The sequence below is a fragment of the Phyllopteryx taeniolatus genome, chromosome 12, assembly GCF_024500385.1.
Source record: "Phyllopteryx taeniolatus isolate TA_2022b chromosome 12, UOR_Ptae_1.2, whole genome shotgun sequence".
NCBI classification, from domain to species: Eukaryota; Metazoa; Chordata; class Actinopteri; order Syngnathiformes; family Syngnathidae; genus Phyllopteryx; species Phyllopteryx taeniolatus.
The window spans coordinates 19,018,041-19,033,807 of NC_084513.1; the positions used below are offsets into that span (position 1 = coordinate 19,018,041).

A 15,767-nucleotide genomic window follows, 5' to 3' on the forward strand; every position below is an offset into this window, starting at 1 on the left:
TCATGTCGATCAGTGAATCTGGTGTCATGGGTAAATTTTTTAGAAATTTCCCGACATGATCCTCAAAGTTTTATTTAGATAGTGTCGTCAAAAAAAAGCTTTGAAATTTACTGTCACGCAAATGTCTGTTGTACGCTGTTCAAGTTTGTTCTGAAGGACCCATAAAAATGGCCAAAGTGACCAGAAAAATTGCCAATTCAAACCAAAATGGCCGACTTCCGGTATGTTTTACAGCACGAGTTCTTGAGACTTTTTCATGCGTCCTATAATGTTGAAAATGTCCACCAAAATTCGTGGTAATCGAATTTACTATTGGAAGGGGAGGTTTTACATAATGTAACTTTTTTTTGTTAGTGTATTTTCACACAATAGGGTTGAAAATCAGTTTGCAACAAAGCACATTGAGTCATACGTCAAACAAAAGCTTTTGATGAGCCCTTTTCAGATCGGTAATCATATTGTCAATATACTTTCATAGGTTGACACATTGACCAAAACCAGTTGTTTTTTTTTAGCTTTAAAATGTCGCCAATCACCGCCACTTATTAATTACACTTTATTTGTCATCATTTGTTTGCGCCTTACCTTTACCAAATACAAGTTCAGAAGTGGTCTGACGTCAAAAGGATCTACTGTATTATTGTAAGGTGGCGCTTCATATTAATTATTAAAACTATAGAAATGACACCTTAAGAACATGTGGGTGAGTAGAAAAAGAAAGCCAGAGGTTGCAAGCTTTTGAAGGTTAGTGCAAAGAGCGAGCACATTTATCTAAATTTGTGTGGTTTCAACACTTTTTCATCAGGACTTAAAAGAAATAAACAAGGTAACATGTTTTTAAACAAAGACTGTTTATTTTATATAGAATGTAAAGGCTACAGTCTTCAAAGGAAAAAAAAAAACATTGGACGTAATTAAATATATGAAAAATGTAAGTGACTATAAACAGACTTTTAAGCATGCAAGGCTCAGTGTTAAGATAAAAAAAAAAAAAAATGGCTCTTTAATGGCACTTGGAGAGGAAATGAAGGACAAAAATGTATAGTGGAGCCAAAACCAGCATCTGCTCTTATGTAGAAAAAAAAAAAAAGACATTTATTTAATAAAAATAATATTGGGTTTTAGGGCCACACTGAAACAAATAAAGAAATACTACGGGAAAAGAGTTGTAACGTTTTAGAAAAGAAGCCATAATCTTTAGAGAAGGTATTCTTCTCTGGGAAATGTTATGAGAAAAAAAGTCATTATCTTTTGAGAACAAAGAAGTAGATTTTTTTTTTTTTATATATATATATATATATATATAAGATTGAGGTTGTACTATTACGATAAAATAATTCAAAATCTGAAAGAATAAAAAATAATTTCATGAAAATAAAGAACTAATTTATGGGAACAATGTTGTACTATTTATTCCATGATATGAAATGAAATTGTAACATTGCATCAGTTAGTGAGGAAAATTGTAATTCTACACTGTACATTTCTAAAAGAGTTATTTCATGCAAACAAAAAAGTAATTTTACAAAAAATAAAGTTGTAATAAGTCCCATTTTTTGGCCCATTTTGACACGTAATGTTTAAAAGCTTATAATAATATTAGGCCTTTTCCGATAAGAAAAAAGTCAATCTTACAAGAGTAAAGTAGTCATTTTACGAAAATAAAGTCATATTTATGAGAATAAAGTCTGCATTTTACAATAATACAGTTGGAATATCACAAGAAAATCATTGGAAATCTAAGAGAGTAAAAGAAGTCAGTTTTATAAAATAAAGAACACATTTTTGAGAATAAAGTTGCAATATTCCAAGAAAAAATATATTCCTATAATATCAGTAAAAGTAGCAATTTTATGAGGAAAAAGTCAGAATATTACGCCGTTTGTGTCTGAGAATAAAGAAGTAATTTTATGGGAACAAATATGTCCTTTAACAAAATTAAAGTTGTAATAGGTCAATATTTTGAGATTCACTTGTTAAAATTACATCTTATAAATATGAGGCATTTTAACACAAAATCAGGACTTAATTTTTTGAATATTAAAACTTTTTTTTTTCTTCGAGAGACGATATGACTTTTTTCGTGTAATGTTACGTTTCATGAAAAAGTTTATACTATGACTTTTCTTCCCACAAAATATGACTTTTCGGAAAAAAAAAAAAATATATATATATTTTTCTTGTAATATCACAACTTAATTCTTGTATTATTTTTACCTTTTATTTCATTGTCAGTGTGGCCCTAATACAACATGAAAAACGCGACTGGAAACGTGATATGAGCCTTTTCGTAGTGTGCTCAATGTATATTATACAAGACACGAGTGGTGACATGACAAGCCATGAGAAGGTCACATGACCTGGTAATCAATCATGTCTAATATGTAAACCATTCAAATCTACTTGCACTTGTATACTGTGATGCATTTGAGTAGCTCCAGTGACGTAAAGTGAATACTGATGACTAAATACTGTCTTGTCTTTGAGCATGTGAATTGAAAAATATAAATAACACTGGTGTGGTCTCGTCGGCGTGCATATTGCAAGAAAATCAGGTGACATCATCAGTGAGTGGTCCAAACTAGTCATCTAAACACTCCATTCATAAGGACAGGTGTCATTAGGCGTCCTCGCTAAAGAAAGCGCACAGTCAGCTATTTACACTTCGGTCTAAGAGAGGGTTCCTGTCTATTGTTTTTAGTTGGTTTTGCGGCGAGCGCTGCGCCGCGCTGTTAAAAACAACAACAACAACAACAAAAAACGAGGTTAAAACTTAGTGCAGCAGTCTTCTCGACTCTTAAACTTCAAAACGGCAAAGTTATAAGTGGTAGCCATCATGTAGATCAGCTGGTGGAAGAGAACAAGAGAAGGTGGTGAGAGAAGATGCCGGCGTACTCGGACCACTTAGTAAAAAATGAAGTCACCTCGCAATACAAAGAACAAATGGATTACACAGGATTCTATATGCACAAGACCTTTTGGATGTGAAGCACATTTCATTGTATTTAGTTTGGCCTGTTCTCATGAGAATTTAGTGGGATTACTTTGAAAAATTTGATTAAGTTGTTATTACAGTGGAACCTCTGAGGCAGTGATTGTCAAAGTTTGGTATGACTAGCGGTACATGGGCTCCCTCTATTGGTACATGAAAGAATCATTGCCCAAGTTCAGTTGTATTTAACTTTTTTAATACATTTTCATTTAATCTTTAAAAATGGTCTGTTTTTATACTTTTATTTAGGCACAATTTCTATTGAACGTTTGCTTACAATACTTTTTAAATGATAAATGATTTAAGTGATGTTTTTTTTTTTTTTTTTTTTATGTTCCTATAATTCAAACTGTGAATGATGTTACAATGGCTCCCAATAAAAAAAACTGTAACTGAATTTGTTATCATATCATGTTTTTCCCCCCGGAAAATAATGGAAAAGAGAAATAATCTATTCTTGGGTTAATGTTAAAGGAGAGTATTTTGTTGTTGTTTTCCTTTTTATACTTGCATTTTTGCTTTATTATTATACATTGTTCAATACGAACAGTAGTAAATGTCTTTTTTTATACTGGACAGTTAAGAATGTTAAATTATTATTTGAAACATTATCTGTACTTTAGAGGTTCCACTGCAGTGGAACAGTGACATTTTTTGTATTATTTTTTTTTTGATACCTGAAAAAGTCATCGTATTTTGATCATCAACGCTATATAAAACAAAATACGCTACCGGGATTTTATGATAAAACAAATGGTATATTTGTGACAAAATACAATTTTGTGCTATCATTAAACCATTTGGTAACATTTCAGCATAATCAGTAAGTATATAGTCATCTACGTGCGATAAGAAGTTAGACTAGTTACTGTTAAAGGTAAAACTTAATCATACAATGCAATGCATAGAAAACCTTACCATTCGCAAGTACTACCGATTTCTACCGTAAACCCATTTTACTTTTATAACTATCGGTGCCATTTTCCTTTTTGGCTTAAAATCCCTGATTGTATTGTTTATGGATAAACGCGTACACAAAAAGCCAAGAAAAATTTAAAAGAGATCTGTTGATTCAAAAACTTGTCTCAGGTTCTAGATTCCTGTTTTTATTTCCTTGAAACGTATCTTGTTCCAAATCCGAACTCTAATTGTAGTCGCGTTCCTCAACTTTAGCTCCTGAATTCTCATGAGAACACATTGCTTCTATACTTGGAGATGGGTTGCTAAAACGGAATGAGGAGTAACCACAACATTTACACAATAACGTGTCGTGTGGAAAGGTTTTCTCACCAGAGCGATCACAGTGGCTCCGGCTCCAGCACAGGCAACAATGTACAAGTGATATGACAGGTAGAACTGAAAAAAAAAATAATGTAGAAAACATTGTTTTAGTATCAAACATGTTATATGGAATGAAAACAGGACATGATTCAAGTTTTTCCTCAAATAGTGAACTTGACTCTAACAGACACCGACGCGCCTACCTGCAAGCACTTGACCAGTCGCTAAGAGTTTTATGCTTGGTGTAAACTATCCATCCATCCATTTTCTGAGCCGCTTCTCCTCACGAGGGTCGCGGGACTGCTGGAGCCTATCCCAGCTATCATGGGGCAGGAGGCGGGGTACACCCTGAACTGGTTGTCAGCCAATCGCAGGGCACATACAAACAAACAACCAGTCGCACTCACATTCACACCTACGGGCAATTTGGAGTCTTCAATTAACCTACCACGCATGTTTTTGGGATGTGGGAGGAAACAGGAGTGCCCGGAGAAAAACCACGCAGGCGCGGGGAGAGCATGCAAACGCCACACAGGCGGGGCCGGGGGATTGAACCCCGGTCCTCAGAACTGTGAGGCAGACGCTCTAGCCAGTCGCCCACCATTTCACTGGTGTAAACTAGTTCCTGAAATCCTCAAATAGACAAATTTGGTCCTTCACGATTGCAAAATCTTGTATTCCGATGCCACCGCATGCCATCTTTTCCGATCACCGGGCACCATCTTGTCAAGTCAAACGCGACCGGATACACTTGTTACCATGGCGACGACAACAACAATGGATCGCGCCGCGTGTATTATAAGAATACAAATATATATAAATATTGAATTTATAAGAATATAAATGGGGAAAAACGTGTGGTGGTGGTCACCGGTGTCCGGGTGAGGACGTTCATTTTAAGGATTGCTTAAGGTATGTTCGTGTACTTTTAATACGATACGGCTCGCAAGCAAGCAACAAAACTTTATGTAGCCTAGCAAGCTTGTGCGAGCACTAACGGTTGTACGTAAATATGCGGGCGTTCTGTCGAATCATGCTCTAAAGTTCGTTATGCGTGAAGTAATTTATTTACAATAAAGTAATTTAATTACAGTAAGTTAGCACCCATTATTTCTGTCATCTGTTTTAATGTTAGTTTGACCTGATTAGAATACATGACCTGACTAGAAAATACTTTTGAAGATACTCAGTATACAGTACACAAGTATATACAGAAGAAGTCATTTAAATAGACACATTGCTCCATCTTGTGATCGGATCGGTGATCGGTTATCGTTTTTTTAAACTCGCTGATCGGCCCCAAAAATCCAGATCATGTGAAGCCTAGAATGAATATACATGAAAGATGTAGCCTGCGTCTCACCTCGCTTGTGTTGCAGATGTCACCTAGCGTGGATCCACAGGCCTTCCCCGGTGTTGCGTTCCATGGGATGATTCCTGAAACCACAAGTTACAGGTTTTTTGGAAACTGCACCCACCCCCACCCAAGAATATAAAATGGCGTAGTCCTGTACAACTGTTTCTAACATCTTACGCCATTTTTCCTGAACAAAGAACTAGCCTGCCAACGAACTGACCGACAAACATGATTCACCGCGGAGGTCTTTCGGCTACAACTCTTCTTCCCAAGTTACCAAAATGTCCGCCGCGTCTTACCGTACTGACGCACGTCCACGCAGATGGAGTCGATGTCGGTGAGGTTGGAGATGGACGACTTCATGCTGGCGCAGGTGGACCACATGTTGTAGAAGAGGAAGACGGGCACGGCGGAGAAGCCAAACACGCCCAGCCAGGCCACGCCCAGAATGTAGGTGAGGAACACAAACTGAGGACACACATATACAATCAGTAATCCATCAATCACATCCATTTATTCATGTTTTTGTTTTGAAATTATGTTGTTTAATTGTCTTGGGTTTTATTTTGCATTTGTATTGTGTAAACTCCACAGCCACCTCTCCAAGATGCTTCCATACCTCCACAGGAATGTCATCAGGACCAACTGCCTTTCCATCTTTCACCCTCTTAAATGCCTTTCTAACTTCCCCCTTACTAATCATTGCCACTTCCTGGTCCACCACACTTGCCTCTTCTACTCTCCCTTCTCTCTTATTTTCCTCATTCATCAACTCGTCGAAGTATTCTTTCCATCTATGTAGCACATTACTGGCACCAGTCAACATATTTCCATCTCTATCCTTAATCACCCTAACCTGCTGCACATCCTTCCCATCTCCATCCCTCTGTCTGGCCAACCTGAATAGATCATTTTCGCCTTTTTTAGTGTCCAACCTGGCATACATGTCATCATATGCCTCTTGTTTGGCCTTTGCCACCTCTACCTTTGCCCTATATCGCATCTCAATGTATTCCTTTCGCCTCTCCTTGGTCCTCTCAGTGTCCCACTTGTTCTTAGCTAACCTTTTTCCTTGTATGATTTCCTGTACTGTGAGGTTCCACCACCAAGTCTCCTTCTCTCCTTTCCTGCCAGAAGATACACCAAGTACTCTCCTGCCTGCCTCTCTGATCACCTTAGCTGCAGTGGTCCAGTCTTCTAGAAGCTCCTCCTTTCCACCCAGAGCCTATCTCACTTCTTCCTGAAAAGCCGCACAACACTCGTCCTGTCTCAGCTTCCACCACATGGTTCTCTGCTCTGCCTTTGTCTTCTTAATCTTCCTCCCCACCACCAGAGTCATCTTACACACCACCATCCTATGCTGCCTAGCCACAATCTCCCCTAACACTACTTTACAGTCGGTAACCTCCTTCAGATTACATCGTCTGCACAAGATGTAATCCACCTGCGTGCTTCTACCTCCGCTCTTGTAGGTCACTCTATGTTCCTGCCTCTTCTGGAAAAAAGCATTCACTACAGCCATTTTCATCCTTTTTGCAAAGTCTCCCACCATCTGTCCCTCCAAGTTCCTTTCCTGGATGCCGTACTTACCCATCACTTCTTCATCACTCCTATTTCCTTTACCAACATGTCCATTACATTCTGCAGCAATCACAACTCTCTCTCTGTCTGGGATGCTCAGAACTACTTCGTCTAGCTCCTTCCAGAATTTCTCTTTCACCTCTAGGTCACATCCTACCTGTGGGGCATAGACACTAATCACATGATACATAACACCCTCAATTTCAAGTTTCAGCCTCGTCACTCGATCTGATACTCTGTTCACCTCCAAGACATTCTTAGCCAACTCTTCTTTTGAAATAACCCCGACTCCATTACTCTTCCCATCTACACCATGGTAAAATATTTTAAACCCTGCCCCTAAACTTCTAGCCTTACTGCCTTTCCACCTGGTCTCCTGGACACACAATATATCAACCTTTCTCCTAATCATCATATCAACCAACTACCGTGATTTTCCTGTCATAGTCCCAACATTCAAAGTCTCCACATTCAGTTCTAGGCTCTGTGCTTTCCTCTTCTCTTTCTGCCGAAGATCCCGCTTTCCACCTCTTCTTCCTCTTCGACTCCAACCCACAGTAGCTGACTTTCCACCGGCGCCCTGCAGGTTGACGGCGCCGGTGGCGGACATTATTAACCCGGGCCACGACCGATCCGGTATGGAATTCTTTGGATGAACGCTCATATTTGTTTGGCAAAGTTTTAAGCCGGATGCACTTCCTGACGCAACCCTCTGCATTTATCCGGGCTTGGGACCGGCCTACAGTTTGCACTGGCTTGTGCCCCCCATAGGGCTGCATCGTTGAGGTACATTGTCCTTAAACTGTTCGACTATTTTCTCACGCACTTGTTCACAAAGAGGTGAACCTCGCCCCATCTTTGCTTGTGAATGACTGAGCAATTCAGGGAAGCTCCTTTTATAACCAATCATGGCACCCACCTGTTCCCAATTAGCCTGTTCACCTGTGGGATGTTCCAAACAGGTGTTTGATGAGCATTCCTCAACTTTCTTTCTTTGTCTTTTTTGCCACCTGTCCCAGCTTTTTTGGAACGTGTTGCAGCCATAAAATTCTAAGTGAATGTTTTTTTTTGCTAAAAACAATCAAGTTTATCAGTTTGAACATTAAATATCTTGTCTTTGTAGTGTATTCAATTAAATATAGGTTCAACATGATTTGCAAAACATTGCATTCTGTTTTTATTTATGTTTAACATAACGTCCCAACTTCATTGGAATTGGGGTTGTGCATACAGTACATACATTCATACATGCATACACTCACACATACATACATGCATGCATACATACATACATACATACATAAATTGGTGATAATATGTCATAATAATGCCAAAATATTTACATATCTGCAGGCTCAGAAGCTCTAAAACAAGCTTTGCTCCGGATATGACATCATATCATATTTCATCAGATCAGGTTGTAATTACAGTATAATAGGGGATTTTGCTACATTTTGTGCCGAAGATCGTAATCATTTCTTTTTATAGCTGCAAAGAAATGATTACAATCCTCGATCGTAACCAACTATGAGGTGTGTTAGACTTTGCGTGCCGTCGTTTCCTTTAAATCCCACAGTTCATCTTCTGCCCCCGCACTCAACAATCAGCTGCGACATGCCGACGGGCTGTTTACAAAAATACCATTCCGCTGATGCAGCGTCCGCAGATGGTGGTCTTGAACTCGCTGTGCAGCTCCTTGACGGCGCTGGTGGTGTAGAAGCCCTCCGCCAGCAGGATGATGCCGTACAGGAAGAAGAAGGAGGCGATGCCGTAGATGACGTACTGCATCAGCTGTATTCTGAAACGAGACCATAACACAAAACGGCTGCTCACTTGATGATGATGTCTCTGGAGGAGACGGATGACTTTTTCAAAACAACAGAGGCCTCTAAATTGACGCTTACACCAAACATGCACAGTCCCTGTCATTGCTTTTTTATTACCGAGGCTAATGGGCGCTTTGTAACAAGGTCCATATTAGGGCTGCTATGCTCCAGCATTTGGAAAACACAGCCGACTAAAAATAGCCAACATGAAGTCATTAGAGAAGTTTCTTTTCGTACATTTGGTCTCCTGTCATCCCATCTGAGGAAGATTACATCACATACTGTGGATTCAAATATTGACACGCACTTCTAAATCCATGAATTAACCAATCAGGAGTTGAGCAAGACCCATGAATCTTAATTCCTGCCCTGCTGTTAGTGAGACATTTTGGGGAAATGTACGCTTCCAAACTTTGCGGAAACAGTTCGGGGAAGGCCCTTTCCTGGTCCAGTGTGAAAATGCTGCTTTCAAGAAAACTGGAAAATCTGAAACATCCGACCCAAGGCCTGACATTTAAGCGTGTCGGGGGACCAAGTTGCACATAAACAACAAAAGATGGCTGACAGTAGACTTAATTTGTTTTTCTTACATCTTAATTTCATGTAACGGACTATACTGTCGCGCTATAATTCCATGCATCTGTTTTCTACAGGGCTTGTCCTCATGAAGGTCACAGTCGAGTCGAGATTCAAACGTGAAACTCAGAACTGTGAGGCAGATTTGCTCATCACTAGGCCACTGTTGTGATGAATTATGACCAATACGGATAAGTACAGTTATGTCTTCCCTCTTGCACGTTCCAGTTAAGAGGTGAGCGGCAGCATTTTGAAACAACTGGAGACATCTGAGGTAAGGCTGGCTGACTCCAAAATAAAGTGCATGACAGTAATCTGGACTGTTTCGAACGTTTCACCTTTGTCATCTGCCTGAGGTGAAAAAAGATGGATTTACATACTTCACCAATTTGCCGATCAAATTTTCTGCAATCTTCGAATTAAGATGCACCTGTACTCAGACTCAAAGCGCATGCATTATTCCACTTACACGTCGGTGAGCATGGCGTGATCACTGGCGACCTTGGAGAAGTGACTTTCTAGGATACTGACGGTGCCCGTCAGCGCCACGTGACCGCAGCCGCAGAAGAGGGCCACGCCGGAGAAGCACAAGATGGTCGCCACCAACGACGCGTACGGCACGCCGCCTAAACATTTAATGCAGCACTCGAAGCAACCTGAACACAAAGCAAAAACCAAAAGTATAGCTGTCGGTAAAAAGTGTCAATGACACCATAAACTGTATCATAGGTCATAAACTCAATTCAACTCAACTCAACTTTATTTCTAGAGCGCTAAAAAAAAAAAAAAAAAAAAAAAAAAAAACGTTCATAATAAAGAGCGAACATAAAACATAATGAACAATAATTATAGTTACAAATAATACATCAATTAAAATCTAATTATTAGACTATTTCTGCTGTTTATTTTAATTTATATTACAGTATTTAAACTTGGATCAATTATATCCTGTGAGCTCCTGTCTTGTATTTTTTTTTATTACCACACTTGCTTAAAATGTAAGTTATGTAAAGTGTGTAATGTTCAGATTGATCATTTCGAATTGTTTAATTGGAATGACGAATTTTTGCTTAATTTAGTAAATTACAAAAAAAACGTGAGAAGTATTCATTTCCCCAAATAATGATGGAAATATTGCAGCAAAACCCTAGTGTGCAAAGTTCACATAAAATGAATAAAATAAGTGAATCAAAGATTTTAAATCCTTCAAATTAAAACCAATTCATTAATTATTTTTTACAACAAAAGGATAGCTGGATACTTTTTCTATCAGATGTGTCTGGTAAAAATGATTCTGGGTCTAGTAACATGTACAAATGTACTTTTGGCTATGTGTTTGAACAAGGGCACGAATGGCCTTGCAATTTGAGAAACACGAGTGTCGTGGAAGTCAATGGAGAGGATGAAGCGGCCGACACGGGCCGCCCTCCTCTCAGGTGAAGCCGCAATCGCACGCAACCCGACCGACCGACCACGGTGTGTTTTCCATCTCTTGCACGTGTGTGTGCGTGTGACAGGATGTTGTCGTCCAGGACGTCCTGCTTATGTTTGAAAACATGCGTGCAACAAAGATGCTTAAAGATGACATCATTGATGTGCAGTGCAACAACAACAACTTTTAGAGTTCGAGCGTGCACGTTCCTGCTTCCTTCTGCTATTAATTCCCCAATTTTATTCCTGCTTTTTCCGTGAGGCTTTGATGGTTGGAAGTTCGTCGGCTGAGTATGTTTAAGCGCATATACAACCATTGGTACTTCAATTTGACCGCTCATCCGGACTGTTTGTGTAGTTCGGGGTGATACTAAAATATTTGTCCCAGGCTGGGAATCGGAGGCGTCTTGGAGGTCTGAAAAGATGTGGGACAAAGTGTTCCGGGCTTTTCTGTTTCGCTGGAGCAAACTATCTGACAGGAAATACTAGCAGGGGTAAATATTTGCTTTCTTTGGTTGAGGATTTTTTTTTTTTTTGGGGGGGGGGGGGGGGGGGGGGGGATTTTTCATTAAATTTGCCAGCTAGTAAGATTATTTATCAGGAAATGGAAGTACTGGCATATATGGAGTCAGAGTAACAAATCAGATACAATTCAAACTCCAAAGTAGAATGGCATAAATTTGGATTTTAACCAACAATACCAAAAAAAAGTTCAAAAATCATCATTTGTGAGGCCTCAGTTTGGTGAAAAGGATAACGAATTCACCGCGCTGCCCCCCAATGACTTACATATAGTAATTCATTTTCCAAGCTAATGTAAGATTTATAAGATGCCATTAAGGTGGCAGTATCACTCTGCAAATGCATTCCTTTCCGTCTTCAAAGAGCAAGTTGTTTTACTCTGTTTTAGTTGGACTTCCTTTTACTTTACCGTGTTGAACAACTCTTTGTGTTTATAATAAGTTTAAAATATCATCTGTAGAGGTAATACATGTTAAATCATTTTCGACAGTTTGAGGCTGGAAGGAATGAATGCATACAAATTGTATCCTGATGCAACTTCCTGGGCTGTGCCACGGCAGCCACTTGATCACATTTTGCATGTCAGCGATGGACACATATAGTCGGAAAAAAGGAGCTGGGAGCCGGCAGGTATAACAGCCATGCAAACATGTAAAGCATTTTTTTTTAAATTGCATTAAATGTATTAGGAGACTTCTGAAATGTATACGCATCCTTTTCGCTCCGGGCAACTCTTTGAACTGTTCTTCCCATGCTTGCTCGCTTTTCTCTGGATGGAGACATTTATAAACATCCATTTCACTACTGAGTCATTCCTCTGTATCAAACATAAAATCTGCAAGATCTGCCGAATAGGCCCACAGGATCCCTGCTCACAAATTAGGTGCATCTGCCTTTTCTAGGTTGAGCGCCCGAATCCTTTAGATGCTCATCATTAGTGGGTGGTAAAATAAAAAAAGGAAATACAGGTATGTCTTTCCACATGTGGAGCAGACATGTCGGCTGCTCTCTGATCACTAGTGTGTGTGCGTGTGTGTGTGTGTGTATGTGTGTGTGTGCGTGTGTGTGTGTGACACATCGGCAACAGAGAGCCATGTGTTTAAAACATCAACCAGGCCAGACGTGCACCTCGCGAAAGGGGGCCCCAGCCCCCGCGAGCGCTTCTCTGCTCGGGATCTGAGGAGATGCGCGTTTACAAGACGTCCTTCACAAATACCGTTCTTTGCCCCAGAGTCAAATCCAGACAGCAGATGGCTTATGCAGCTGCATGGCTTTGACAAGGATACATTTTAATAATATACAGTATATTCGTGAAAAAAACAGACTGAATTGCTGTTGGCTGCACAAAACCGCCCCCATAAGCATGAACAAATGTAATCGCTAGCCTACTGGCTTTCACATCGTTAACATTTATTTTTTTTTTTCAGTTTTTCTTTACAATTGTGGTCACAAGTTTATATCGACCAAGACCACAACAATACGAAACTCCATGATCTCTCGTAGATAAGTGTACGTAAACCTATGACCGCGATTTCATATTTGCAGTGCAAAGTACATTGAATACGAAAAAAAAAATTAACACAAATTGGTACGAGTTTGGCTCAAAATTGCCCAAAATAAAAAACTTAAGTTGCGCCAAACTTAGAACTGTCGTGACGTAACATTGCAAGCGACATCGCGGTGCCTCGTGAGATCTCAGTTCAGCGAGCATCGTTGTGTTTTTTGCTTTTTCTTTGGCTTTTTTTGCAACAACATGGAGCAACCTCAACCGGGGATGTTCAGAAGAAAGCGAGAATAAATTAAGTGACGACACGTAGGGTGACAATAAAGCCATTAAGATAAGGTAGAGAGTTTTTGTTTTTGTTTTGTTATTAGCAGGTAACACCAGAAACTTGTGCCTTTTGCTTCTTCTTTAACTTTTCTGGCAACGTTTATTACAAAAGGAGGAGGAGGAGTATTTAGAGAAGAACAATGTTAAGTTTGCATTCCACCTTCCATTGAAGACTGTTTGCATTATTATTATCAGTGGATACCTTATTTTTATTGATTGTTTTATGTCAATATTAATAGCACTTAACTTATTTTCACACACATATGACAGAATTACTCAAATGTTACTTAAAACATTGCCAGTTTTTTTTTTTTTTTTTTTTTTTAATACCCTGTAATTGATTATTTTCCTGATTTACAATGGGAAAATTGCATTCAAATTTCAAACTGATTGGAGGTGGAGCAGTGTCCAAAACAGCATGTGTAGCCTGTGCGTTTATATGTTCGTATATACGGCTTCTTATCGAGTTTAATAGCAAAACAAATGCTTTCGGCTGAAAATGAAAAATCGCGTTGGCAACTTTGTTTTCCCCCTTCTCTGCCTTTGATGACTTTCACATGGTTGTGATCTCGCCGACACACAACACTCCTGCTCGGGTTAGACTCGTGAAGGCGGCGGGTGGATGAGGAGGAGGAGGAGGAGGAGGAGAAGACAACTTGTTTGTGGTGAGCTTCCATTTGTCACGCTGGCATCACAAGGAGAGAGATACTTGTGTGTGTCATTGTGTGAGCGAGGAGAAGAAAAAAAACAAAACAAAACGGACAGAGGCCAAGAAGTTTGAAAACAAAGACGCGTCTGTGTGCGACTCTCCATCACGTCCAGTTCATTCAGATCTCCGCTGAGAACCACGGCAAGGCTTTTTCCGGCCAACCGCTGGGCTCCGATCCGAGTCTAACTCGCAGCGCTTGGCCACAAGGGCCATCCAAACCACTTCGCAATCCCCCGCCCAAAAAAAACAAACCAAAAAAAAAAAAGGGTCTCCTGGGGGAAGAAAGATGGCTCAGAGGGGCATCTTTGCTTTATATGTCATCACCGAGACATCACGCACTAACAATCCTGCAGCAGCCCCCCCCCCCAAACAACCCCATAATCCCTTCCTCTTTGACATCCATTCATCACCACCAACCGCAACATGACTGCGGCCTGTCGTCAACGCAAAGCTAAAGCCCTCCAACAGCTGAGAAATGTAAATACAGGGCACCCTCGGAATTATAACACGATCCAGACATCCCAAATTTTTGATAGCACGTGGGGGTGAGTTGGGGTCTATCTCAGACGACTTTTGTTGGAGAGGTGGGGTACACACTGGACTGGTCTGGACTAACAATTTAGAGTCTTCGATATACTTAAGGTGAATGTTTTTGGAATACGGGTGGAAAAAAAACAAAACACACAAGCATGAAGACTCCACGAACCCAAAACCTGAGAACTGCGGAGTAAACATGCTAACCACTAGTGCTGCCTTTATCAATTATATTTAAAAAAATAAAATACAAAAAAGATGAATTGATAGCTAACAATTTTGTCTATGGTGTGGAATTGATTGAATATTAATCAAGACTTAAAGCAATTGTGTCAAATTGCAGTGCACTACTTGGAGGCAACCAGCAGAGGCGCTGTTGATTTACTTGCAACCAGAGGTGTAACAAAAATTTCAGGCTCTCAACATTAAATATTCTCAGATTTTTGTCGTCCTCCACAAAATCAGACTGATTTTTTATTTTTTATTTAATCAAAATAATACATTTGCAAACTTCTGCAAACATCTTGGAAAATAATTATCAACATGTTTGCCTATTTTCTGACATGTTGTGGACCAAACCAGTCACTGAATCATAACAATCAATTTATGTTATTGCATTTTCTCCACTGTCAATTTGAAATAATCTCCTGCTTTTGAATAAAGGCATGTAAATATATCTATATATTAAATCCGGTTCATTGATTAATTGAAAAAAATGAACAGATTAATCAATGATTTAAATAATTGTTAGTAGAAGTTCTACTTGCAACTACTTTATAAGAATGGCGCTTGCGCAAAGCCACCAATAGCTACTGTCGAGCGGAAACCTCGTACATCCAAATATGGTCAATTTCATATTTTTTCAGGTACAATTACTTACTTGAATGCCCTCGCATGTGGGAAAGGAGAGCCACATTAGCCGATGCACTTTTTTGCCATTAGTTGAACACCGGGAGAAATGTAAAAAAACATGAACACAATACGCACAATCACCCAGGAGCTGCTGTCGGCCACAGCTCACGCCCAGGCACTCACACGCAGACTCATCAACATCCCAAGCCACCCCATCAGGCCCCGCCTCTTAAAGGCATATGCATGTACACAAACACTACAATAAGTGTAGTAGT

General features: G+C 39.7%; 1 protein-coding gene across 3 annotated transcripts in view; it reads right to left on the reverse strand.

Moving 5' to 3' along the window:
* gpm6bb (glycoprotein M6Bb) overlaps positions 1–15,767 on the reverse strand; it is a 51,385-nt gene that overhangs the window by 15,165 nt on the left and 20,453 nt on the right. For 2 of the 3 annotated variants that reach the window (XR_009791031.1, XM_061791604.1), the window contains exons 2-6: positions 10,083–10,269; positions 8,853–9,009; positions 5,930–6,098; positions 5,637–5,710; positions 4,283–4,348 (exon numbers count right to left, since the gene is read on the reverse strand). Coding sequence is in view for 2 of the 3 variants with exons in the window: in XM_061791604.1 (XP_061647588.1) it covers positions 4,283–4,348; positions 5,637–5,710; positions 5,930–6,098; positions 8,853–9,009; positions 10,083–10,269 (653 nt within the window). In the remaining variant the exon portion in view is untranslated. Of the gene's footprint in view, positions 1–832; positions 2,848–4,282; positions 4,349–5,636; positions 5,711–5,929; positions 6,099–8,852; positions 9,010–10,082; positions 10,270–15,767 lie in introns of those variants that run through there. The other variant, XM_061791605.1, reaches the window with a different exon arrangement.